Source organism: Heterodontus francisci, unplaced genomic scaffold, assembly GCF_036365525.1.
Source record: "Heterodontus francisci isolate sHetFra1 unplaced genomic scaffold, sHetFra1.hap1 HAP1_SCAFFOLD_638, whole genome shotgun sequence".
NCBI classification, from domain to species: Eukaryota; Metazoa; Chordata; class Chondrichthyes; order Heterodontiformes; family Heterodontidae; genus Heterodontus; species Heterodontus francisci.
Genome location: NW_027140532.1, coordinates 323,939 through 351,489, shown reverse-complemented (window position 1 = coordinate 351,489; position 27,551 = coordinate 323,939). Strand labels below are relative to the sequence as shown.

Sequence of the window (27,551 nt, the reverse complement as noted above, 5' to 3'; positions counted from 1 at the left end):
CTTCGACTCTCCTGCATCGACTCTCCTGCATCGACTCTCCTGCATCGACTCTCCTGCATCGACTCTCTTGCATCGACTGTCCTGCATTGACTCGCCTGCTTTGATTCTCCTGCTGTTAGACTCCTGCTTTGACTCTCCTGCTGTTAGACACCTGCTTTGACTCTCCTGCTTTGACTCTCCTGCATTGACTCTCCTGCATTGACTCTCCTGCATTGACTGTCCTGCATTGACTCTCCTGCATTGGCTCTCCTGCATTGGCTCATCTGCATTGGCTTACCTGCTTTGACTCCATTGCTTTGACTCTCCTGCTTTGACTCTCCTGCTTTGACTCTCCTGCTTTGACTCTCCTGCTTTGACTCTCCTGCTGTTAGACTCCTGCTTTGACTCCCCTGCATTAACTCTCCTGCATTGACGTTCCTGCTGTTAGACTCCTGCATTAAGTCTCCTGCATTGACTCTCCTGCTGTTAGACTCCTGCATTGACTCTCCTGCATTGACTCTCCTGCATTGACTCTCCTGCTTTGACTCTCCTGCATTCACTCTCCTGCATTGACTCTCCTGCATTGACTCTCCTGCATTGACTCTCCTGCATTGACTCTCCTGCATCGACTCTCCTGCATCAACTCACCTGCATCGACTCACCTGCATCGACTCACCTGCATCGACTCACCTGCATCGACTCACCTGCATCGACTCACCTGCATCTACTCAACTGCATTGACTCTCCTGCATTGATACTCCTGCTTGGACTCTCCTGCATCGACTCTCCTGCATCGACTCTCCTGCATCGACTCTCCTGCATCGACTCTCCTGCATCGACTCTCCTGCATCGACTCACCTGCATCGACTCACCTGCATCGACTCACCTGCATCGACTCACCTGCATCGACTCAACTGCATTGACTCCCCTGCTTTGTCTCTCCTGCTTTGACTCTCCTGCTTTGACTCTCCTGCTTTGACTCTCCTGCTTTGACTCCCCTGCATCGAATCTCCTGCATCGAATCTCCTGCATCGACTCTCCTGCATCGACTCTCCTGCATCGACTCTCCTGCATCGACTCTCCTGCATCGACTCTCCTGCATCGACTCTCCTGCATCGACTCCCCTGCTATGACTCTCCTGCATTGACTCACCTGCTTTACCTCTCCTGCATTGAGTCTCCTGCTGTTTGACTCTTGCATTGACTCCCCTGCATTGAATTCCCTGCTTTGACCCTCCTGCTTTGACTCTCCTGCTGTTAGACCCCTGCATTTACTCCCCTGCTATGACTCCCCTGCATTGACTCCCCTGCATTGACTCCCCTGCATTGACTCCCCTGCATTGACTCCCCTGCTTTGACTCCCCTGCTTTGACTCCCCTGCTTTGACTCCCCTGCTTTGACTCCCCTGCTTTGACTGCCCTGTTTTGACTGCCCTGTTTTGACTTCCCTGCTTTGATTCTCCTGCTTTGATTCTCCTGCATTGACTCTCCTGCATTGCCTCTCCTGCATTGACTGACCTGCTTTTGGACTCCTGCTTTGACTCTCCTGCTTTGACTCTCCTTCTTTGACTCTCCTTCTTTGACTCTCCTTCTTTGACTCTCCTGCTTTGACTCTCCTGCTTTGACTCTCCTGCTTTGACTCTCCTGCTTTGACTCTCCTGCTTTGACTCCCCTGCTTTGACTCACCTGCTTTGACTCACCTGCATCGACTCTCCTGCATCGTCTCTCCTGCATCGTCTCTCCTGCATCGTCTCTCCTGCATCGTCTCTCCTGCATCGTCTCTCCTGCATCGTCTCTCCTGCATCGACTCTCCTGCATCGACTCTCCTGCATCGACTCTCCTGCATCGACTCTCCTGCATCGACTCCCCTGCATCGACTCTCCTGCATCGACTCTCTTGCATCGACTGTCCTGCATTGACTCGCCTGCTTTGATTCTCCTGCTGTTAGACTCCTGCTTTGACTCTCCTGCTGTTAGACACCTGCTTTGACTCTCCTGCTTTAGACTCCTGCATTGACTCTCCTGCTTTGACTCTCGTGCTGTTAGATTCCTGCTTTGACTCTCCTGCATCGACTCCCCTGCATCGACTCTCCTGCATCGACTCTCCTGCATCGACTCTCCTGCATCGACTCCCCTGCATCGACTCTCCTGCATCGACTCTCCTGCATCGACTCTCTTGCATCGACTGTCCTGCATTGACTCGCCTGCTTTGATTCTCCTGCTGTTAGACTCCTGCTTTGACTCTCCTGCTGTGAGACACCTGCTTTGACTCTCCTGCTTTGACTCTCCTGCTTTGACTCTCCTGCATTGACTCTCCTGCATTGACTCTCCTGCATTGGCTCTCCTGCATTGGCTCACCTGCATTGGCTCACCTGCATTGGCTCACCTGCTTTGACTCCATTGCTTTGACTCTCCTGCTTTGACTCTCCTGCTTTGACTCTCCTGCTTTGACTCTCCTGCTGTTAGACTCCTGCTTTGACTCCCCTGCATTAAGTTTCCTGCATTGACTCTCCTGCTGTTAGACTACTGCATTGACTCTCCTGCATTAAATCTCCTGCTTTGACTCTCCTGCTGTTAGATTCCTGCTTTGCCTCTCCTGCTTTGCCTCTCCTGCTCTGACTCACCTGCTTTGACTCACCTGCTGTTGGACTCCTGCATCGACACTCCTGCATCGACACTCCAGCATCGACACTCCAGCATCGACACTCCAGCATCGACTCTCCTGCTTCGACTCTCCTGCTTCGACTCTCCTGCTTCGACTCTCCTGCTTCGACTCACCTGCTTTGACTCACCTGCATTGACTCTCCTGCTTTGACTCTCCTGCATCGACTCTCCTGCATCGACTCACCTGCATCGACACTCCTGCATCGACACTCCTGCATCGACACTCCTGCATCGACACTCCTGCTTCGACACTCCTGCTTCGACACTCCTGCATCGACACTCCTGCATCGACACTCCTGCATCGACACTCCTGCATCGACACTCCTGCATCGACACTCCTGCTTTGACTCTCCTGCATTGACTCTCCTGCATTGACTCTCCTGCATTGACTCTCCTGCTTTGACTCTCCTGCTTTGACTCTCCTGCTTTGACTCTCCTGCTTTGACTCTCCTGCTTTGACTCACCTGCTGTTAGACTCCTGCTTTGACTCTCCTGCATCGGCTCTCCTGCTTTGACTCTCCTGCTGTTAGACTCCTGCATTAACGCTCCTGCATTAACTCTCCTGCTTTGACTCTCCTGCATTGACTCTCCTGCATTGACTCTCCTGCATTGACTCTCCTGCTTTGACTCTCGTGCTGTTAGACTCCTGCTTTGACTCTCCTGCTGTTAGACACCTGCTTTGACTCTCCTGCTGTTAGACACCTGCTTTGACTCTCCTGCTGTTAGACTCCTGCTTTGACTCTCCTGCTGTTAGACACCTGCTTTGCCACTCCTGCTTTGACTCTCCTGCTTTGACACTCGTGCTGTAACACTCCAGCATTGACTCTCCTCCTTTGACTCCTGCTTTGACTCTCCTGCTGTTCGACTCCTGCTTTGACTCTCATGCTGTTAGACTCCTGCTTTGACTATCCTTATTGAATCTCCTGCTTTGACTCTCCTCCATTAACTCTCCTGCATTGACTCTCCTGCTGTTAGACTCCTGCTTTGACTCCCCTGCATTAACTCTCCTGCATTGACTCTCCTGCTGTTAGACACCTGCTTTGACTCTCCTGCTTTGACTCTCCTGCTTTGACTCTCCTGCTTTGACTCTCCTGCATTGACTCTCCTGCATTGACTCTCCTGCATTGACTCTCCTGCATTGACTCTCCTGCTTTGACTCTCCTGCTTTGACTCTCCTGCTTTGAATCTCCTGCTTTGAATCTCCTGCTTTGACTCTCCTGCTGTTAGATTCCTGCTTTGCCTCTCCTGCATTGATACTCCTGCTTTGACTCTCCTGCTGTTAGACTCCTGCATCGACTCTCCTGCATCGACTCTCCTGCATCGACTCTCCTGCATCGACTCTCCTGCATCGACTCTCCTGCATCGACTCTCCTGCATCGACTCAGCTGCATCGACTCCCCTGCTTTGTCTCTCCTGATTTGACTCTCCTGCTTTGACTCTCCTGCTTTGACTCTCCTGCTTTGACTCTCCTGCTTTGACTCTCCTGCTTTGACTCTCCTGCTTTGACTCCCCTGCTATGACTCTCCTGCATTGACTCACCTGCTTTACCTCTCCTGCATTGAGTCTCCTGCTGTTTGACTCTTGCATTGACTCCCCTGCATTGAATTCCCTGCTTTGACTCTCCTGCTTTGACTCTCCTGCTGTTAGACCCCTGCATTTACTCCCCTGCTATGACTCCCCTTCATTGACTCCCCTGTTTTGACTCCCCTGCTTTGACTCCCCTGCTTTGACTCCCCTGCTTTGACTCCCCTGCTTTGACTCCCCTGCTTTGACTCCCCTGCTTTGACTGCCCTGTTTTGACTTCCCTGCTTTGATTCTCCTGCTTTGATTCTCCTGCATTGACTCTCCTGCATTGCCTCTCCTGCATTGACTGACCTGCTTTTGGACTCCTGCTTTGACTCTCCTGCTTTGACTCTCCTGCTTTGACTCTCCTTCTTTGACTCTCCTGCTTTGACTCCCCTGCTTTGACTCACCTGCATCGACTCTCCTGCATCGACTCTCCTGCATCGACTCTCCTGCATCGACTCTCCTGCATCGACTCTCCTGCATCGACTCTCCTGCATCGACTCTCCTGCTTTGACTCCCCTGCTTTGACTCCCCTGCTTTGACTCCCCTGCTTTGACTCCCCTGCTTTGACTGCCCTGTTTTGACTTCCCTGCTTTGATTCTCCTGCTTTGATTCTCCTGCATTGACTCTCCTGCATTGCCTCTCCTGCATTGACTGACCTGCTTTTGGACTCCTGCTTTGACTCTCCTGCTTTGACTCTCCTGCTTTGACTCTCCTGCTTTGACTCTCCTTCTTTGACTCTCCTGCTTTGACTCCCCTGCTTTGACTCACCTGCATCGACTCTCCTGCATCGACTCTCCTGCATCGACTCTCCTGCATCGACTCTCCTGCATCGACTCTCCTGCTTTGACTCTCCTGCTGTTGGACACCTGCTTTGCCACTCCTGCTTTGACTCTCCTGCTGTAACACTCCAGCATTGACTCTCCTCCTTTGACTCCTGCTTTGACTCTCCTGCTGTTAGACTCCTGCTTTGACTATCCTGCATTGAATCTCCTGCTTTGACTCTCCTCCATTAACTCTCCTGCATTGACTCTCCTGCTGTTAGACTCCTGCTTTGACTATCCTGCATTGAATCTCCTGCTTTGACTCTCCTCCATTGACTCTCCTGCTTTGCCTCTCCTGCATTGATACTCCTGCATTGATACTCCTGCATTGATACTCCTGCTTTGACTCTCCTGCTGTTAGACTCCTGCATCGACTCTCCTGCATCGACTCTCCTGCATCGACTCTCCTGCATCGACTCTCCTGCATCGACTCTCCTGCATCGACTCTCCTGCATCGACTCTCCTGCATCGACTCTCCTGCATCGACTCCCCTGCTATGACTCTCCTGCATTGACTCACCTGCTTTACCTCTCCTGCATTGAGTCTCCTGCTGTTTGACTCTTGCATTGACTCCCCTGCATTGAATTCCCTGCATTGAATTCCCTGCATCGACTCCCCTGCATCGACTCCCCTGCATCGACTCCCCTGCTTGGACTCCCCTGCTTTGACTCCCCTGCTTTGACTCCCCTGCTTTGACTCCCCTGCTTTGACTCCCCTGCTTTGACTGCCCTGTTTTGACTTCCCTGCTTTGATTCTCCTGCATTGATTCTCCTGCATTGACTCTCCTGCATTGCCTCTCCTGCATTGACTGACCTGCTTTTGGACTCCTGCTTTGACTCTCCTGCTTTGACTCTCCTTCTTTGACTCCCCTGCTTTGACTCTCCTGCATCGTCTCTCCTGCATCGTCTCTCCTGCATCGACTCTCCTGCATCGACTCTCCTGCATCGACTCTCCTGCATCGACTCTCCTGCATCGACTCCCCTGCATCGACTCCCCTGCATCGACTCTCCTGCATCGACTCCCCTGCATCGACTCTCCTGCTTCGACTCTCCTGCTTCGACTCTCCTGCATCGACTCCCCTGCATCGACTCCCCTGCATCGACTCTCCTGCATCGACTCCCCTGCATCGACTCTCCTGCTTCGACTCTCCTGCTTCGACTCTCCTGCTTCGACTCTCCTGCATCGACTCTCCTGCATCGACTCCCCTGCATCGACTCCCCTGCTTGGACTCCCCTGCATCGACTCCCCTGCTTTGACTCTCCTGCTTTGTCTCTCCTGCTTTGTCTCTCCTGCTTTGTCTCTCCTGCTTTGACTCTCCTGCTTTGACTCCCCTGCATCGACTCCCCTGCTTTGACTCCCCTGCTTTGACTCTCCTGCTTTGACTCCCCTGCTTTGACTCTCCTCCTTTGTCTCCCCTCCTTTGTCTCCCCTGCTTTGACTCCCCTGCTTTGACTCCCCTGCTTTGACTCCCCTGCTTTGACTCTCCTGCTTTGACTCCCCTGCTTTGACTCCCCTGCTTTGACTCACCTGCATCGACTCTCCTGCATCGTCTCTCCTGCATTGACTCTCCTGCATCGACACTCCTGCATCGACTCTCCTGCATCGACTCTCCTGCATCGACTCTCCTGCTTCGACTCTCCTGCTTCGACTCTCCTGCTTCGACTCTCCTGCTTCGACTCTCCTGCTTCGACTCTCCTGCTTCGACTCTCCTGCTTCGACTCTCCTGCTTCGACTCTCCTGCATCGACTCTCCTGCATCGACTCTCCTGCATCGACTCTCCTGCATCGACTCCCCTGCATCGACTCCCCTGCATCGACTCCCCTGCTTGGAATCCCCTGCATCGACTCCCCTGCTTTGACTCTCCTGCTTTGTCTCTCCTGCTTTGTCTCTCCTGCTTTGTCTCTCCTGCTTTGACTCTCCTGCTTTGACTCCCCTGCATCGACTCCCCTGCTTTGACTCCCCTGCTTTGACTCCCCTGCTTTGACGCTCCTTCTTTGACTCTCCTTCTTTGACTCTCCTGCTTTGAGTCTCCCGCTGTTAGACTCCTGCATTGCCTGCCCTGCATTGCCTGCCCTGCATTGACTCCCCTGCATTGACTCCCCTGCATTGACTCCCCTGCATTGACTCCCCTGCCTTGACTCCCCTGCTTTGACTCCCCGCTTTGACTCCCCGCTTTGACTCCCCTGCTTTGACTCCCCTGCTTTGACTCCCCTGCTTTGACTCCCCTGCTTTGACTCTCCTGCTTTGACTCTCCTGCTTTGACTCTCCTGCTTTGACTCTCCTGCTTTGACTCCCCTGATTTGACTCCCCTGCTTTGACTCCCCTGCTTTGACTCCCCTGCTTTGACTGCCCTGTTTTGACTGCCCTGTTTTGACTGCCCTGTTTTGACTTCCCTGCTTTGACTCTCCTGCTTTGACTCCCCTGCTTTGACTCCCCTGCTTTGACTCCCCTGCTTTGACTCCCCTGCTTTGACTCCCCTGCTTTGACTCCCCTGCTTTGACTGCCCTGTTTTGACTTCCCTGCTTTGATTCTCCTGCTTTGATTCTCCTGCATTGACTCTCCTGCGTTGACTCCCCTGCTTTGTCTCCCCTGCTTTGACTCTCCTGCTTCGACTCTCCTGCATCGACTCTCCTGCATCAACTCTCCTGCATCCACTCCCCTGCTTTGTCTCCCCTGCTTTGACTCTCCTGCTTTGACTCTCCTGCTTTGACTCTCCTGCTTTGACTCTCCTGCTTTGACTCCCCTGCATCGAATCTCCTGCATCGTCTCTCCTGCATCGTCTCTCCTGCATCGACTCTCCTGCATCGACTCTCCTGCATCGACTCACCTGCATCGACTCACCTGCATCGACTCACCTGCATCGACTCCCCTGCTTTGTCTCTCCTGCTTTGTCTCTCCTGCTTTGTCTCTCCTGCTTTGACTCTCCTGCTTTGACTCTCCTGCTTTGACTCTCCTGCTTTGACTCTCCTGCTTTGACTCCCCTGCATCGAATCTCCTGCATCGTCTCTCCTGCATCGACTCTCCTGCATCGACTCCCCTGCTATGACTCTCCTGCATTGACTCACCTGCTTTACCTCTCCTGCATTGAGTCTCCTGCTGTTTGACTCTTGCATTGACTCCCCTGCATTGAATTCCCTGCTTTGACTCTCCTGCTTTGACTCTCCTGCTGTTAGACCCCTGCATTTACTCCCCTGCTATGACTCCCCTGCATTGACTCCCCTGTTTTGACTCCCCTGTTTTGACTCCCCTGCTTTGACTCCCCTGCTTTGACTGCCCTGTTTTGACTTCCCTGCTTTGATTCTCCTGCTTTGATTCTCCTGCATTGACTCTCCTGCATTGCCTCTCCTGCATTGACTGACCTGCTTTTGGACTCCTGCTTTGACTCTCCTGCTTTGACTCTCCTTCTTTGACTCTCCTGCTTTGACTCCCCTGCTTTGACTCACCTGCATCGACTCTCCTGCATCGTCTCTCCTGCATCGACTCTCCTGCTTCGACTCTCCTGCATCGACTCTCCTGCGTCGACTCTCCTGCGTCGACTCTCCTGCGTCGACTCTCCTGCGTCGACTCTCCTGCGTCGACTCCCCTGCGTCGACTCTGCTGCGTCGACTCCCCTGCGTCGACTCCCCTGCATCGACTCCCCTGCATCGACTCCCCTGCATCGACTCCCCTGCATCGACTCCACTGCTTGGACTCCACTGCTTGGACTCCACTGCTTGGACTCCCCTGCTTTGACACCCCTGCTTTGACTCCCCTGCTTTGACTCCCCTGCATTGACTCCCCTGCATTGACTCCCCTGCATTGACTCCCCTGCATTGACTTCCCTGCATTGACTTCCCTGCTTTGACGCTCCTGCTTTGACGCTCCTGCTTTGACGCTCCTGCTTTGACGCTCCTGCTTTGACTCTCCTTCTTTGACTCTCCTTCTTTGACTCACCTGCTTTGACCCTCCTGCTTTGACTCTCCTGCTTTGAGTCTCCCGCTGTTAGACTCCTGCATTGCCTGCCCTGCATTGACTCCCCTGCATTGACTCCCCTGCATTGACTCCCCTGCTTTGACTCCCCTGCTTTGACGCCCCTGCTTTGACTCCCCTCCTTTGACTCCCCTCCTTTGACTCTCCTGCTTTGACTCTCCTGCTTTGACTCTCCTGCTTTGACTCTCCTGCTTTGACTCTCCTGCTTTGACTCCCCTGCTTTGACTCCCCTTCTTTGACTCCCCTGCTTTGACTGCCCTGTTTTGACGCCCCTGCTTTGACTCCCCTGCTTTGACTCCCCTGCTTTGACGCCCCTGCTTTGACTCCCCTGCTTTGACTGCCCTGTTTTGACTTCCCTGCTTTGATTCTCCTGCATTGACTCTCCTGCATTGCCTCTCCTGCATTGACTGACCTGCTGTTGGACTCCTGCTATGACTCTCCTGCTTTGACTCTCCTGCTTTGACTCTCCTGCTTTGACTCTCCTGCTTTGACTCTCCTGCTTTGACTCTCCTGCTTTGACTCTCCTGCATTGACTCACCTGCATTGACTCCCCTGCTTTGTCTCCCCTGCTTTGTCTCCCCTGCTTTGACTCCCCTGCTTTGACTCCCCTGCTTTGACTCCCCTGCTTTGACTCCCCTCCTTTGACTCCCCTCCTTTGACTCCCCTCCTTTGACTCCCCTCCTTTGACTCTCCTGCTTTGACTCTCCTGCTTTGACTCTCCTGCTTTGACTCTCCTGCATTGACTCACCTGCATTGACTCCCCTGCTTTGTCTCCCCTGCATTGACTCCCCTGCATTGACTCCCCTGCTTTGACTCCCCTGCATTGACTCCCCTGCATTGACTCCCCTGCTTTGACTCCCCTCCTTTGACTCCCCTGCTTTGACTCTCCTGCTTTGACTCTCCTGCTTTGACTCTCCTGCTTTGACTCTCCTGCTTTGACTCCCCTGATTTGACTCCGCTTCTTTGACTCCCCTGCTTTGACTGCCCTGTTTTGACTTCCCTGCTTTGTCTCTCCTGCTTTGACTCCCCTGCTTTGACTCCCCTGCTTTGACTCCCCTGCTTTGACTCCCCTGCTTTGACTCCCCTGCTTTGACTCCCCTGCTTTGACACCCCTGCTTTGACACCCCTGCTTTGACTCCCTTGCTTTGACTGCCCTGTTTTGTCTTCCCTGCTTTGATTGTCCTGCATTGACTCTCCTGCATTGCTTCTCCTGCATTGACTGACCTGCTGTTGGACTCCTGCTATGACTCTCCTGCTATGACTCTCCTGCTTTGACTCTCCTGCTTTGACTCTCCTGCTTTGACTCTCCTGCTTTGACTCTCCTGCTTTGACTCTCCTGCTTTGACTCTCCTGCTTTGACTCTCCTTCTTTGACTCTCCTGCTTTGACTCTCCTGCTTTGACTCTCCTGCTGTTAGACTCCTGCATTAACTCTCCTGATTTGAATCTCCTGCTGTTGGACTCCTTCTTTGACTCTCCTGCTTTGACTCTCCTGCTTTGACTCTCCTGCTTTGACTCTCCTGCATTGACTCTCCTGCATTGACTCTCCTGCATTGACTCTCCTGCATTGACTCTCCTGCTTTGACTCTCCTGCTTTGACTCTCCTGCTTTGACTCTCCTGCTTTGACTCTCCTGCTGTTAGATTCCTGCTTTGCCTCTCCTGCATTGATACTCCTGCTTTGACTCTCCTGCTGTTGGACTTCTGCATCGACTCTCCTGCATCGACTCTCCTGCATCGACTCTCCTGCATCGACTCTCCTGCATCGACTCTCCTGCATCGACTCACCTGCATCGACTCACCTGCATCGACTCACCTGCATCGACTCCCCTGCTTTGTCTCTCCTGCTTTAACTCTCCTGCTTTGACTCTCCTGCTTTGACTCTCCTGCTTTGACTCCCCTGCATCGAATCTCCTGCATTGTCTCTCCTGCATCCACTCTCCTGCATTGACTCTCCTGCATTGACTCTCCTGCATCGACTCCCCTGCATCGACTCCCCTGCATCGACTCCCCTGCTTGGACTCCCCTGCTTGGACTCCCCTGCTTGGACTCTCCTGCTTTGTCTCTCCTGCTTTGTCTCTCCTGCTTTGTCTCTCCTGCTTTGTCTCTCCTGCTTTGTCTCTCCTGCTTTGACTCTCCTGCTTTGACTCTCCTGCTTTGACTCTCCTGCTTTGACTCGCCTGCTTTGACTCGCCTGCTTTGACTCGCCTGCTTTGACACTCCTGCTTTGACTCTCCTGCTTTGACTCTCCTGCTTTGACTCTCCTGCTTTGACTCCGCTGCTTTGACTCCCCTGCTTTGACTCCCCTGCTTTGACTCCCCTGCTTTGACTCTCCTGCTTTGACTCTCCTGCTTTGACTCTCCTGCTTTGACTCTCCTGCTTTGACTCTCCTGCTTTGACTCCCCTGCTTTGACTCCCCTGCTTTGACAACCCTGCTTTGACACCCCTGCTTTGACACCCCTGCTTTGACTCCCCTGCTTTGACTCCCCTGCTTTGACTCCCCTGCTTTGACTCTCCTGCTTTGACTCTCCTGCAGTTCGACTCTTGCATTGACGCCCCTGCTTTGACTCCCCTGCTTTGACTCCCCTGCATTGACTTCCCTGCTTTGACGCTCCTGCTTTGACGCTCCTGCTTTGACGCTCCTGCTTTGACGCTCCTGCTTTGACTCTCCTGCTTTGACTCTCCTGCTTTGAGTCTCCCGCTGTTGGACTCCTGCATTGCCTGCCCTGCATTGACTCCCCTGCATTGACTCCCCTGCATTGACTCCCCTGCATTGACTCCCCTGCATTGACTCCCCTGCTTTGACTCCCCTGCTTTGACTCCCCTGCTTTGACTCCCCTGCTTTGACTCCCCTGCTTTGACTCCCCTGCCTTGACTCCCCTGCTCTGACTCCCCTGCTTTGACTCTCCTGCATTGACACTTCTGCTTTGCCTCTCCTGCATTGTTTCTCCTGCATTGCCTCCCCTGCTTTGACAATACTGCTTTGACTCTCCTGCTTTGACTCTCCTGCTTTGTCTCTCCTGCTTTGACTCTCCTGCTTTGACTCTCCTGCTGTTAGATTCCTGCTTTGCCTCTCCTGCATTGATACTCCTGCTTTGACTCTCCTGCTGTTCGACTCCTGCATCGACTCTCCTGCATCGACTCTCCTGCATCGACTCTCCTGCATCGACTCTCCTGCATCGACTCACCTGCATCGACTCACCTGCATCGACTCACCTGCATCGTCTCTCCTGCATCGTCTCTCCTGCAATGGCTCTCCTGATGTTAGACTCCTGCTGTTAGACTCTCCTGCTGTTAGACTCTCCTGCTTTGACTCTCCTGCTTTGACGCTCCTGCTTTGACTCTCCTGCTTTGACTCTCCTGCTTTGACTCTCCTGCTTTGACTCTCCTGCTTTGACTCTCCTGCTTTGACTCTCCTGCTTTGAATCTCCTGCTTTGAATCTCCTGCTTTGACTCTCCTGCTTTGACTCTCCTGCTTTGACTCTCCTACTTTGACTCCCCTGCTTTGACTCCCCTGCTTTGACTCCCCTGCTTTGACTCCCCTGCATTGACTCCCCTGTTTTGACGCTCCTGCATTGACGCTTCTGCATTGACTCTCCTTCATTGACTCTCCTGCATTGACTCTCCTGCTTTGACTCTCCTGCTTTGACCCTCCTGCTTTGACTCTCCTGCTTTGACTCTCCTGCTTTGACTCTCCTGCTTTGACTCTCCTGCTTTGACTCGCCTGCTTTGACTCGCCTGCTTTGACACTCCTGCTTTGACACTCCTGCTTTGACTCTCCTGCTTTGACTCTCCTGCTTTGACTCTCCTGCTTTGACTCTCCTGCTTTGACTCTCCTGCTGTTGGACTCCTGCATTAGCTCTCCTGATTTGACTCTCCTGCTGTTAGACTCCTTCTTTGACTCTCCTGCTTTGACTCTCCTGCTTTGACTCTCCTGCTTTGACTCTCCTGCATTGACTCTCCTGCATTGACTCTCCTGCATTGACTCTCCTGCATTGACTCTCCTGCTTTGACTCTCCTGCTTTGACTCTCCTGCTGTTAGATTCCTGCTTTGCCTCTCCTGCATTGATACTCCTGCTTTGACTCTCCTGCTGTTCGACTCCTGCATCGACTCTCCTGCATCGACTCTCCTGCATCGACTCTCCTGCATCGACTCTCCTGCATCGACTCACCTGCATCGACTCACCTGCATCGACTCCCCTGCTTTGTCTCTCCTGCTTTGTCCCTCCTGCTTTGTCCCTCCTGCTTTAACTCTCCTGCTTTGACTCTCCTGCTTTGACTCCCCTGCATCGAATCTCCTGCATCGACTCCTCTGCTTTACCTCTCCTGCATTGAGTCTCCTGCTGTTTGACTCTTGCATTGACTGTCCTGCATTGACTCTCCTGCTGTTAGACCCCTGCTTTGACTCCCCTGCTATGACTCCCCTGCATTGACTCCCCTGCATTGACTCCCCTGCTTTGACTCCCCTGCTTTGACTCCCCTGCTTTGAATCCCCTGCTTTGACTCTCCTGCTTTGTCTCTCCTGCTTTGTCTCTCCTGCTTTGACTCTCCTGCTTTGACTCTCCTGCTTTGACTCTCCTGCTTTGACTCTCCTGCTTTGACTCTCTCCTGCTTTGACTCGCCTCCTTTGACTCGCCTGCTTTGACTCGCCTGCTTTGACTCGCCTGCTTTGACTCGCCTGCTTTGACTCGCCTGCTTTGACACTCCTGCTTTGACTCTCCTGCTTTGACTCTCCTGCTTTGACTCTCCTGCTTTGACTCTCCTGCTTTGACTCCCCTGCTTTGACTCCCCTGCTTTGACTCCCCTGCTTTGACTCCCCTGCTTTGACTCCCCTGCTTTGACTCTCCTGCTTTGACTCTCCTGCTTTGACTCTCCTGCTTTGACTCCCCTGCTTTGACTCCCCTGCTTTGACAACCCTGCTTTGAAACCCCTGCTTTGACTCCCCTGCTTTGACTCCCCTGCTTTGACTCCCCTGCTTTGACTCTCCTGCTTTGACTCTCCTGCTGTTTGACTCTTGCATTGACGCCCCTGCTTTGACTCCCCTGCTTTGACTCCCCTGCATTGACTTCCCTGCTTTGACGCTCCTGCTTTGACGCTCCTGCTTTGACGCTCCTGCTTTGACTCTCCTGCTTTGACTCTCCTGCTTTGAGTCTCCCGCTGTTGGACTCCTGCATTGCCTGCCCTGCATTGACTCCCCTGCATTGACTCCCCTGCATTGACTCCCCTGCATTGACTCCCCTGCTTTGACTCCCCTGCTTTGACTCTCCTGCATTGACTCTCCTGCATTGACTCTCCTGCTTTGACTCTCCTGCTTTGACTCTCCTGCTTTGACTCTCCTGCTGTTAGATTCCTGCTTTGTCTCTCCTGCATTGATACTCCTGCTTTGACTCTCCTGCTGTTGGACTCCTGCATCGACTCTCCTGCTTTGACTCTCCTGCTTTGACTCTCCTGCTTTGACTCTCCTGCTTTGACTCTCCTGCTTTGACTCCCCTGCATCGAATCTCCTGCATTGTCTCTCCTGCATCCACTCTTCTGCATTGACTCACCTGCTTTGTCTCTCCTGCATCGACTCCCCTGCATCGACTCCCCTGCTTGGACTCCCCTGCTTGGACTCCCCTGCTTGGACTCCCCTGCTTTGACTCTCCTGCTTTGACTCTCCTGCTTTGACTCTCCTGCTTTGTCTCTCCTGCTTTGTCGCTCCTGCTTTGTCTCTCCTGCTTTGTCTCTCCTGCTTTGTCTCTCCTGCTTTGTCTCTCCTGCTTTGACTCTCCTGCTTTGACTCTCCTGCTTTGTCTCTCCTGCTTTGTCTCTCCTGCTTTGACTCTCCTGCTTTGACTCTCCTGCTTTGACTCTCCTGCTTTGACTCTCCTGCTTTGACTCTCCTGCTTTGACTCTCCTGCTTTGACTCTCCTGCTTTGACTCTCCTGCTTTGACTCGCCTGCTTTGACACTCCTGCTTTGGCTCTCCTGCTTTGACTCTCCTGCTTTGACTCTCCTGCTTTGACTCTCCTGCTTTGACTCTCCTGATTTGACTCTCCTGCTTTGACTCTCCTGCTTTGACTCCCCTGCTTTGACTCCCCTGCTTTGACTCTCCTGCTTTGACTCTCCTGCTTTGACTCCCCTGCTTTGACTCCCCTGCTTTGACTCCCCTGCTTTGACAACCCTGCTTTGACACCCCTGCTTTGACTCCCCTGCTTTGACTCCCCTGCTTTGACTCCCCTGCTTTGACTCTCCTGCTTTGACTCTCCTGCTGTTCGACTCTTGCATTGACGCCCCTGCTTTGGCTCCCCTGCTTTGACTCCCCTGCTTTGACTCCCCTGCTTTGACTCCCCTGCTTTGACTCCCCTGCTTTGACTCCCCTGCTTTGACTCCCCTGCTTTGACTCCCCTGCTTTGACTCCCCTGCTTTGACTCTCCTGCTTTGACTCTCCTGCTTTGACTCTCCTGCTGTTCGACTCTTGCATTGACGCCCCTGCTTTGACTCCCCTGCATTGACTCCCCTGCTTTGACTCTCCTGCTTTGAGTCTCCCGCTGTTGGACTCCTGCATTGCCTGCCCTGCATTGACTCCCCTGCATTGACTCCCCTGCATTGACTCCCCTGCATTGACTCCCCTGCATTGACTCCCCTGCTTTGACTCCCCTGCTTTGAATCCCCTGCTTTGACTCCCCTGCTTTGACTCCCCTGCTTTGACTCTCCTGCTTTGACTCTCCTGCTGTTCGACTCTTGCATTGACGCCCCTGCTTTGACTCCCCTGCTTTGACTCCCCTGCATTGACTTCCCTGCTTTGACGCTCCTGCTTTGACGCTCCTGCTTTGACGCTCCTGCTTTGACTCTCCTGCTTTGACTCTCCTGCTTTGACTCTCCTGCTTTGACTCGCCTGCTTTGACACTCCTGCTTTGGCTCTCCTGCTTTGACTCTCCTGCTTTGACTCTCCTGCTTTGACTCTCCTGCTTTGACTCTCCTGATTTGACTCTCCTGCTTTGACTCTCCTGCTTTGACTCCCCTGCTTTGACTCCCCTGCTTTGACTCTCCTGCTTTGACTCTCCTGCTTTGACTCCCCTGCTTTGACTCCCCTGCTTTGACTCCCCTGCTTTGACAACCCTGCTTTGACACCCCTGCTTTGACTCCCCTGCTTTGACTCCCCTGCTTTGACTCCCCTGCTTTGACTCTCCTGCTTTGACTCTCCTGCTGTTCGACTCTTGCATTGACGCCCCTGCTTTGGCTCCCCTGCTTTGACTCCCCTGCTTTGACTCCCCTGCTTTGAATCCCCTGCTTTGACTCCCCTGCTTTGACTCCCCTGCTTTGACTCTCCTGCTTTGACTCTCCTGCTGTTCGACTCTTGCATTGACGCCCCTGCTTTGACTCCCCTGCTTTGACTCCCCTGCATTGACTTCCCTGCTTTGACGCTCCTGCTTTGACGCTCCTGCTTTGACGCTCCTGCTTTGACTCTCCTGCTTTGACTCTCCTGCTTTGACTCTCCTGCTTTGACTCTCCTGCTTTGACTCGCCTGCTTTGACACTCCTGCTTTGGCTCTCCTGCTTTGACTCTCCTGCTTTGACTCTCCTGCTTTGACTCTCCTGCTTTGACTCTCCTGATTTGACTCTCCTGCTTTGACTCTCCTGCTTTGACTCCCCTGCTTTGACTCCCCTGCTTTGACTCTCCTGCTTTGACTCTCCTGCTTTGACTCCCCTGCTTTGACTCCCCTGCTTTGACTCCCCTGCTTTGACAACCCTGCTTTGACACCCCTGCTTTGACTCCCCTGCTTTGACTCCCCTGCTTTGACTCCCCTGCTTTGACTCTCCTGCTTTGACTCTCCTGCTGTTCGACTCTTGCATTGACGCCCCTGCTTTGGCTCCCCTGCTTTGACTCCCCTGCTTTGACTCCCCTGCTTTGACTCCCCTGCTTTGACTCCCCTGCTTTGACTCCCCTGCTTTGACTCCCCTGCTTTGACTCCCCTGCTTTGACTCTCCTGCTTTGACTCTCCTGCTTTGACTCTCCTGCTGTTCGACTCTTGCATTGACGCCCCTGCTTTGACTCCCCTGCATTGACTCCCCTGCTTTGACTCTCCTGCTTTGAGTCTCCCGCTGTTGGACTCCTGCATTGCCTGCCCTGCATTGACTCCCCTGCATTGACTCCCCTGCATTGACTCCCCTGCATTGACTCCCCTGCATTGACTCCCCTGCTTTGACTCCCCTGCTTTGAATCCCCTGCTTTGACTCCCCTGCTTTGACTCCCCTGCTTTGACTCTCCTGCTTTGACTCTCCTGCTGTTCGACTCTTGCATTGACGCCCCTGCTTTGACTCCCCTGCTTTGACTCCCCTGCATTGACTTCCCTGCTTTGACGCTCCTGCTTTGACGCTCCTGCTTTGACGCTCCTGCTTTGACTCTCCTGCTTTGACTCTCCTGCTTTGACTCTCCTGCTTTGAGTCTCCCGCTGTTGGACTCCTGCATTGCCTGCCCTGCATTGACTCCCCTGCATTGACTCCCCTGCATTGACTCCCCTGCATTGATTCCCCTGCATTGACTCCCCTGCTTTGACTCCCCTGCTTTGACTCCCCTGCTTTGACTCCCCTGCTTTGACTCCCCTGCTTTGATTCCCCTGCTTTGACTCTCCTGCTTTGACTCTCCTGCTTTGACTCTCCTGCTTTGACTCTCCTGCTTTGACTCTCCTGCTTTGACTCCCCTGATTTGACTCCCCTGTTTTGACTCCCCTGCTTTGACTCTCCTGCTTTGACTTCCCTGCTTTGACGCTCCTGCTTTGACTCTCCTTCTTTGACTCTCCTTCTTTGACTCTCCTTCTTTAACTCTCCTTCTTTGACTCTCCTGCTTTGACTCTCCTGCTATGACTCTCCTGCTTTGACTCTCCTGCTTTGACTCTTCTTCTTTGACTCTCCTTCTTTGACTCTCCTTCTTTAACTCTCCTTCTTTGACTCTCCTGCTTTGACTCTCCTGCTATGACTCTCCTGCTTTGACTCTCCTGCTTTGACTCTCGTGCTTTGACTTCCCTGCTTTGACGCTCCTGCTTTGACTCTCCTTCTTTGACTCTCCTTCTTTGACTCTCCTTCTTTAACTCTCCTGCTTTGCGTCTCCTGCGTTGACACTCCTGCTTTGACTCTCCTGCATTGACTTCCCTGCTGTTAGACTCCTGCATTGACTCCCCTGCTCTGACTCCCCTGCTCTGACTCCCCTGCTCTGACTCCCCTGCTCTGACTCCCCTGCTCTGACTCCCCTGCTCTGACTCCCCTGCTTTGACTCTCCTGCATTGACACTTCTGCTTTGCCTCTCCTGCATTGTTTCTCCTGCATTGCCTCCCCTGCTTTGACAATCCTGCTTTGACTCTCCTGCTTTGACTCTCCTGCTTTGTCTCTCCTGCTTTGACTCTGCTGCTTTGACTCTCCTGCTTTGACTCTCCTGCTGTTAGATTCCTGCATCGACTCTCCTGCTTTGACAATCCTGCTTTGACTCTCCTGCTTTGACTCTCCTGCTTTGTCTCTCCTGCTTTGACTCTGCTGCTTTGACACTCCTGCTTTGACTCTCCTGCTGTTCGACTCCTGCATCGACTCTCCTGCATCGACGCTCCTGCATCGACTCTCCTGCATCGACTCTCCTGCATCGACTCTCCTGCATCGACTCTCCTGCATCGACTCTCCTGCATCGACTCTCCTGCATCGACTCTCCTGCATTGACTCACCTGCATCGACTCTCCTGCATCGTCTCTCCTGCATCGTCTCTCCTGCAATGGCTCTCCTGATGTTAGACTCCTGCTGTTAGACTCTCCTGCTTTGACTCTCCTGCTTTGACGCTCCTGCTTTGACTCTCCTGCTTTGACTCTCCTGCTTTGACTCTCCTGCTTTGAATCTCCTGCTTTGAATCTCCTGCTTTGAATCTCCTGCTTTGACTCTCCTGCTTTGACTCTCCTGCTTTGACTCTCCTGCTTTGACTCCCCTGCTTTGACTCCCCTGCTTTGACTCCCCTGCTTTGACTCCCCTGCTTTGACTCCCCTGCTTTGACGCTCCTGCATTGACTCTCCTGCATTGACTCTCCTGCTTTGACTCTCCTGCTTTGACTCTCCTGCTTTGACTCTCCTGCTTTGACACTCCTGCTTTGACACTCCTGCTTTGACTCTCCTGCTTTGACTCTCCTGCTTTGACTCTCCTGCTTTGACTCTCCTGCTGTTGGACTCCTGCATTTGCTCTCCTGATTTGACTCTCCTGCTGTTAGACTCCTTCTTTGACTCTCCTTCTTTGACTCTCCTGCTTTGACTCTCCTGCTTTGACTCTCCTGAATTGACTCTCCTGCATTGACTCTCCTGCATTGACTCTCCTGCATTGACTCTCCTGCTTTGACTCTCCTGCTTTGACTCTCCTGCTTTGACTCTCCTGCTTTGACTCTCCTGCTTTGACTCTCCTGCTGTTAGATCCCTGCTTTGCCTCTCTTGCATTGATACTCCTGCTTTGACTCTCCTGCTGTTCGACTCCTGCATCGACTCTCCTGCATCGACTCTCCTGCATCGACTCTCCTGCATCGACTCTCCTGCATCGACTCTCCTGCATCGACTCTCCTGCATCGACTCTCCTGCATCGACTCACCTGCATCGACTCACCTGCATCGACTCACCTGCATCGACTCCCCTGCTTTGTCTCTCCTGCTTTGTCTCTCCTGTTTTGTCTCTCCTGCTTTGTCTCTCCTGCTTTAACTCTCCTGCTTTGACTCTCCTGCTTTGACTCCCCTGCATCGAATCTCCTGCATCGACTCCCCTGCTTTACCTCTCCTGCATTGAGTCTCCTGCTGTTTGACTCTTGCATTGACTCTCCTGCATTGAATTCCCTGCTTTGACTCTCCTGCTGTTAGACCCCTGCATTTACTCCCCTGCTATGACTCCCCTGCATTGACTCCCCTGCATTGACTCCCCTGCTTTGACTCCCCTGCTTTGACTCCCCTGCTTTGACTCCCCTGCTTTGACTCCCCTGCTTTGACTCCCCTGCTTTGACTGCCCTGTTTTGATTCTCCTGCTTTGATTCTCCTGCATTGACTCTCCTGCATTGCCTCTCCTGCAGTGACTGACCTGCTGTTGGACTCCTGCTTTGACTCCCCTGCTTTGACTCCCCTGCTTTGACTCCCCTGCTTTGACTCCCCTGCTTTGACTGCCCTGTTTTGACTTCCCTGCTTTGATTCTCCTGCTTTGATTCTCCTGCATTGACTCTCCTGCATTGCCTCTCCTGCAGTGACTGACCTGCTGTTGGACTCCTGCTTTGACTCTCCTGCTTTGACTCTCCTGCTTTGACTCTCCTGCTTTGACTCACCTGCATCGACTCACCTGCATCGACTCACCTGCATCGACTCACCTGCATCGACTCTCCTGCATCGACTCTCCTGCATCGACTCTCCTGCATCGACTCTCCTGCATCGTCTCTCCTGCATCGTCTCTCCTGCATCGACTCTCCTGCATCGACTCTCCTGCATCGACTCTCCTCCATCGACTCTCCTGCATCGACTCTCCTCCATCGACTCTCCTCCATCGACTCCCCTCCATCGACTCCCCTGCATCGACTCCCCTGCATCGACTCCCCTGCATCGACTCCCCTGCTCTGACTCCCCTGCTTTGACTCTCCTGCATTGACACTTCTGCTTTGCCTCTCCTGCATTGTTTCTCCTGCATTGCCTCCCCTGCTTTGACAATCCTGCTTTGACTCTCCTGCTTTGACTCTCCTGCTTTGTCTCTCCTGCTTTGACTCTGCTGCTTTGACTCTCCTGCTTTGACTCTCCTGCTGTTAGATTCCTGCATCGACTCTCCTGCTTTGACAATCCTGCTTTGACTCTCCTGCTTTGACTCTCCTGCTTTGTCTCTCCTGCTTTGACTCTGCTGCTTTGACACTCCTGCTTTGACTCTCCTGCTGTTCGACTCCTGCATCGACTCTCCTGCATCGACGCTCCTGCATCGACTCTCCTGCATCGACTCTCCTGCATCGACTCTCCTGCATCGACTCTCCTGCATCGACTCTCCTGCATCGACTCTCCTGCATCGACTCTCCTGCATCGACTCTCCTGCATTGACTCACCTGCATCGACTCTCCTGCATCGTCTCTCCTGCATCGTCTCTCCTGCAATGGCTCTCCTGATGTTAGACTCCTGCTGTTAGACTCTCCTGCTTTGACTCTCCTGCTTTGACGCTCCTGCTTTGACTCTCCTGCTTTGACTCTCCTGCTTTGACTCTCCTGCTTTGAATCTCCTGCTTTGAATCTCCTGCTTTGAATCTCCTGCTTTGACTCTCCTGCTTTGACTCTCCTGCTTTGACTCTCCTGCTTTGACTCCCCTGCTTTGACTCCCCTGCTTTGACTCCCCTGCTTTGACTCCCCTGCTTTGACTCCCCTGCTTTGACGCTCCTGCATTGACTCTCCTGCATTGACTCTCCTGCTTTGAATCTCCTGCTTTGACTCTCCTGCTTTGACTCTCCTGCTTTGACTCTCCTGCTTTGACACTCCTGCTTTGACTCTCCTGCTTTGACTCTCCTGCTTTGACTCTCCTGCTTTGACTCTCCTGCTGTTGGACTCCTGCATTTGCTCTCCTGATTTGACTCTCCTGCTTTGACTCTCCTGCTTTGACTCTCCTGCTGTTGGACTCCTGCATTTGCTCTCCTGATTTGACTCTCCTGCTGTTAGACTCCTTCTTTGACTCTCCTTCTTTGACTCTCCTGCTTTGACTCTCCTGCTTTGACTCTCCTGAATTGACTCTCCTGCATTGACTCTCCTGCATTGACTCTCCTGCATTGACTCTCCTGCTTTGACTCTCCTGCTTTGACTCTCCTGCTTTGACTCTCCTGCTTTGACTCTCCTGCTTTGACTCTCCTGCTTTGACTCTCCTGCTGTTAGATCCCTGCTTTGCCTCTCTTGCATTGATACTCCTGCTTTGACTCTCCTGCTGTTCGACTCCTGCATCGACTCTCCTGCATCGACTCTCCTGCATCGACTCTCCTGCATCGACTCTCCTGCATCGACTCTCCTGCATCGACTCTCCTGCATCGACTCTCCTGCATCGACTCACCTGCATCGACTCACCTGCATCGACTCACCTGCATCGACTCCCCTGCTTTGTCTCTCCTGCTTTGTCTCTCCTGTTTTGTCTCTCCTGCTTTGTCTCTCCTGCTTTAACTCTCCTGCTTTGACTCTCCTGCTTTGACTCCCCTGCATCGAATCTCCTGCATCGACTCCCCTGCTTTACCTCTCCTGCATTGAGTCTCCTGCTGTTTGACTCTTGCATTGACTCTCCTGCATTGAATTCCCTGCTTTGACTCTCCTGCTGTTAGACCCCTGCATTTACTCCCCTGCTATGACTCCCCTGCATTGACTCCCCTGCATTGACTCCCCTGCTTTGACTCCCCTGCTTTGACTCCCCTGCTTTGACTCCCCTGCTTTGACTCCCCTGCTTTGACTCCCCTGCTTTGACTGCCCTGTTTTGATTCTCCTGCTTTGATTCTCCTGCATTGACTCTCCTGCATTGCCTCTCCTGCAGTGACTGACCTGCTGTTGGACTCCTGCTTTGACTCCCCTGCTTTGACTCCCCTGCTTTGACTCCCCTGCTTTGACTCCCCTGCTTTGACTGCCCTGTTTTGACTTCCCTGCTTTGATTCTCCTGCTTTGATTCTCCTGCATTGACTCTCCTGCATTGCCTCTCCTGCAGTGACTGACCTGCTGTTGGACTCCTGCTTTGACTCTCCTGCTTTGACTCTCCTGCTTTGACTCTCCTGCTTTGACTCACCTGCATCGACTCACCTGCATCGACTCACCTGCATCGACTCACCTGCATCGACTCTCCTGCATCGACTCTCCTGCATCGACTCTCCTGCATCGACTCTCCTGCATCGTCTCTCCTGCATCGTCTCTCCTGCATCGACTCTCCTGCATCGACTCTCCTGCATCGACTCTCCTCCATCGACTCTCCTGCATCGACTCTCCTCCATCGACTCTCCTCCATCGACTCCCCTCCATCGACTCCCCTGCATCGACTCCCCTGCATCGACTCCCCTGCATCGACTCCCCTGCTTGGACTCCCCTGCTTTGACTCTCCTGCTTTGTCTCTCCTGCTTTGTCTCTCCTGCTTTGACTCTCCTGCTTTGACTCTCCTGCTTTGACTCTCCTGCTTTGACTCTCCTGCTTTGACTCTCCTGCTTTGACTCTCCTGCTTTGACTCTCCTGCTTTGACACTCCTGCTTTGACACTCCTGCTTTGACACTCCTGCTTTGACTCTCCTGCTTTGACTCTCCTGCTTTGACTCTCCTGCTTTGACTCTCCTGCTTTGACTCTCCTGCTTTGACTCTCCTGCTTTGACTCCCCTGCTTTGACTCCCCTGCTTTGACTCTCCTGCTTTGACTCTCCTGCTTTGACTCTCCTGCTTTGACTTCCCTGCTTTGACGCTCCTGCTTTGACTCTCCTTCTTTGACTCTCCTTCTTTGACTCTCCTTCTTTGACTCTCCTTCTTTGACTCTCCTGCTTTGACTCTCCTGCTATGACTCTCCTGCTTTGACTCTCCTGCTTTGACTCTCCTACTTTGAGTCTCCTGCTTTGAGTCTCCCGCTGTTGGACTCCTGCATTGCCTGCCCTGCATTGACTCCCCTGCATTGACTCCCCTGCATTGACTCCCCTGCTTTGACTCACCTGCTTTGACTCCCCTGCTTTGACTCCCCTGCTTTGACTCCCCTGCTTTGACTCCCCTGCTTTGACTCCCCTGCTTTGACTCCCCTGATTTGACTCCCCTGATTTGACTCCCCTGATTTGACTCCCCTGCTTTGACTCTCCTGCTTTGCGTCTCCTGCGTTGACACTCCTGCTTTGACTCTCCTGCATTGACTTCCCTGCTGTTAGACTCCTGCATTGACTCTCCTACTTTGACTCCCCTGCTCTGACTCCCCTGCTCTGACTCCCCTGCTCTGACTCCCCTGCTCTGACTCCCCTGCTTTGACTCCCCTGCATTGACAATCCTGCTTTGACTCTCCTGCTTTGTTTCTCCTGCATTGCCTCCCCTGCTTTGACAATCCTGCTTTGACTCTCCTGCTTTGACTCTCCTGCTTTGACTCTCCTGCTTCGACTCCCCTGCTTCGACTCTCCTGCTTCGAATCTCCTGCTTTGAATCTCCTGCTTTGAGTCTCCTGTTTTGACTCTCCTGCTTTGACTCTCCTGCTTTGACTCTCCTGCTTTGACTCTCCTGCTTTGACTCTCCTGCTTTGACTCTCCTGCTTTGACTCTCCTGCTTTGACTCTCCTGCTTTGACTCTCCTGCTTTGACTCTCCTGCTTTGACTCTCCTGCTTTGAATCTCCTGCTTTGACTCTCCTGCTTTGACTCTCCTGCTTTGACTCTCCTGCTTTGACTCTCCTGCTTTGACTCTCCTGCTTTGACTCTCCTGCTTTGACTCTCCTGCTTTGACTCTCCTGCTTTGACTCCCCTGCTTTGACTCCCCTGCTTTGACTCCCCTGCTTTGACTCCCCTGCTTTGACTCCCCTGCTTTGACTCCCCTGCTTTGACTCCCCTGCTTTGACTCCCCTGCATTGACTTCCCTGCTTTGACGCTCCTGCTTTGACGCTCCTGCTTTGACGCTCCTGCTTTGACTCTCCTTCTTTGACTCTCCTTCTTTGACTCTCCTTCTTTGACTCTCCTGCTTTGACTCTCCTGCTTTGACTCTCCTGCTTTGACTCTCCTGCTTTGACTCTCCCGCTGTTAGACTCCTGCATTGCCTGCCCTGCTTTGACTCCCCTGCTTTGACTCCCCTGCTTAGACTCCCCTGCTTTGACTCCCCTGCTTTGACTTCCCTGCTTTGACTCTCCTGCTTTGACTCTCCAGCTTTGACTCCCCTGATTTCACTCCCCTGATTTGACTCCCCTGATTTGACTCTCCTGCTTTGCGTCTCCTGCGTTGACACTCCTGCTTTGACTCTCCTGCATTGACTACCCTGCTGTTGGACTCCTGCATTGACTCTCCTACTTTGACTCCCCTGCTCTGACTCCCCTGCTCTGACTCCCCTGCTCTGACTCCCCTGCTCTGACTCCCCTGCTCTGACTCTCCTGCTTTGACTCTCCTGCATTGACACTTCTGCTTTGCCTCTCCTGCTTTGTTTCTCCTGCATTGCCTCCCCTGCTTTGACTCTCCTGCTTTGACTCTCCTGCTTCGACTCTCCTGCTTTGACTCCCCTGCATGGACTCCCCTGCATGGACTCCCCTGCATCGTCTCTCCTGCATCGTCTCTCCTGCATCGTCTCTCCTGCATCGTCTCTACTGCTTTGACTCTCCTGCATTAAATCTCCTGCATTGACTCTCCTGCTTTGACTCCCCTGCAATGGCTTTCCTGATGTTAGACTCCTGCATTGACTCTCCTGCTGTTCGACTCTCCTGCTTTGACTCTCCTGCTTTGACTCTCCTGCTTTGACTCTCCTGCTTTGACTCTCCTGCTTTGAATCTCCTGCTTTGACTCTCCTGCTTTGAATCTCCTGCTTTGAATCTCCTGCTTTGAATCTCCTGCTTTGAATCTCCTGCTTTGACTCCCGTGCTTTGACTCCCGTGCTTTGACTCCCGTGCTTTGACTCCCGTGCTTTGACTCCCCTGCTTTGACTCCCCTGCTTTGACTCCCCTGCTTTGACTCCCCTGCTTTGACTCTCCTGCTTTGACTGCCCTGCTTTGACTGCCCTGCTTTGACTGCCCTGCTTTGACTCTCGTGCTTTGAATCTCGTGCTTTGACTCCCCTGCTTTGACTCCCCTGCTTTGACTCCCCTGCTTTGACTCCCCTGCTTTGACTCCCCTGCTTTGACTGCCCTGCTTTGACTCCCCTGCTTTGACTGCCCTGCTTTGACTGCCCTGCTTTGACTCCCCTGCTTTGACTCCCCTGCTTTGACTCCCCTGCATCGAATCCCGTGCTTCGACTCTCCTGCTGCGACTCTCCTGCTTTGAATCTCGTGCTTTGACTCCCCTGCTTTGACTCCCCTGCTTTGACTCCCTTGCTTTGACTGCCCTGCTTTGACTGCCCTGCTTTGACTCCCCTGCTTTGACTCCCCTGCTTTGACTCCCCTGCATCGAATCCCGTGCTTCGACTCTCCTGCTTCGACTCTCCTGCTTCGACTCTCCTGCTTCGACTCTCCTGCTGCGACTCCCCTGCTTCGAATCTCCTTCTGTCAGACTCCTGCATTGACGCTCCTGCATCGAACCCCCTGCATCGACTCTCCTGCATCGACTCTCCTGCATCGAATCTCCTGCATCGACTCTCCTGCATCGACTCTCCTGCATCGACTCTCCTGCATCGACTCTCCTGCTTCGACTCTGCTGCTTCGACTCTGCTGCTTCGACTCTCCTGCTTCGACTCTCCTGCTTCGACTCTCCTGCTACGACTCTCCTGCTACGACTATCCTGCTTCGACTCTCCTGCTTCGACTCTCCTGCTTCGACTCTCCTGCTTCGACTCGCCTGCTTTGTCTCCCCTCCTTTGTCTCCCCTCCTTTGTCTCCCCTCCTTTGTCTCCCCTCCTTTGTCTCCCCTCCTTTGTCTCCCCTGCTTTGACTCCCCTGCTTTGACTCCCCAGCTTTGACTCCCCTGCTTTGACTCTCCTGCTTTGAATCTCCTGCTTTGACTCGCCTGCTTTGTCTCCCCTCCTTTGTCTCCCCTGCTTTGACTCCACTGCTTTGACTCCCCTGCTTTGACTCTTCTGCTGCGACTCTCCTGCTTCGACTCTCCTGCTTCGACTCTCCTGCTTTGACTCTCCTGCTGTCAGACTCCTGCATTGACGCTCCTGCATCGAATCCCCTGCATCGACTCTCCTGCATCGACTCTCCTGCATCGACTCTCCTGCATCGACTCGCCTGCATCGACTCTCCTGCATCGACTCTCCTGCTTCGACTCTCCTGCATCGACTCTCCTGCATCGACTCTCCTGCTTCGACTCTCCTGCTTCGACTCTCCTGCTTCGACTCTCCTGCTTCGACTCTCCTGCTTCGACTCTGCTGCTTCGACTCTGCTGCTTCGACTCTGCTGCTTCGACTCTCCTGCTTCGACTCTCCTGCTTCGACTCTCCTGCTTCGACTATCCTGCTTCGACTCTCCTGCTTCGACTCTCCTGCTTCGACTCTCCTGCTTCGTCTCCCCTCCTTTGTCTCCCCTCCTTTGTCTCCCCTGCTTTGACTCCCCTGCTTTGACTCCCCTGCTTTGACTCCCCTGCTTTGACTCCCCTGCTTTGACTCTCCTGCTTTGACTCTCCTGCTTTGACTCTCCTGCTTTGACTCTCCTGCTTTGACTCCCCTGCTTTGACTCCCCTGCTTTGACTCCCCTGCTTTGACTCTCCTGCTTTGACTCTCCTGCATTGTCTCTCCTGCATTGTCTCTCCTGCATTGTCTCTCCTGCATTGTCTCTCCTGCATTGTCTCTCCTGCATTGACTCTCCTGCATTGACTCTCCTGCATTGACTCTCATGCATCGAATCCCCTGCATCGAATCTCCTGCATCGAATCTCCTGCATCGAATCTCCTGCATCGACTCTCGTGATTTGACTCTCGTGATTTGACTCTCGTGATTTGACTTTCCTGCTTTGACAC

General features: G+C 53.2%; 1 protein-coding gene across 1 annotated transcript; it reads right to left on the bottom strand.

The window, feature by feature from the left end:
• Positions 1–1,659: 1,659 nt before the first annotated feature.
• On the bottom strand, positions 1,660–26,803 carry LOC137360071 (uro-adherence factor A-like). The gene is made up of 3 exons (XM_068025664.1): positions 25,486–26,803; positions 8,478–8,753; positions 1,660–1,946 (listed from the first exon to the last, which is right to left on the bottom strand). Exons 1-3 carry the CDS (start codon positions 26,801–26,803, stop codon positions 1,660–1,662), a joined length of 1,881 nt encoding a protein of 626 aa, XP_067881765.1.
• Positions 26,804–27,551: the final 748 nt, after the last annotated feature.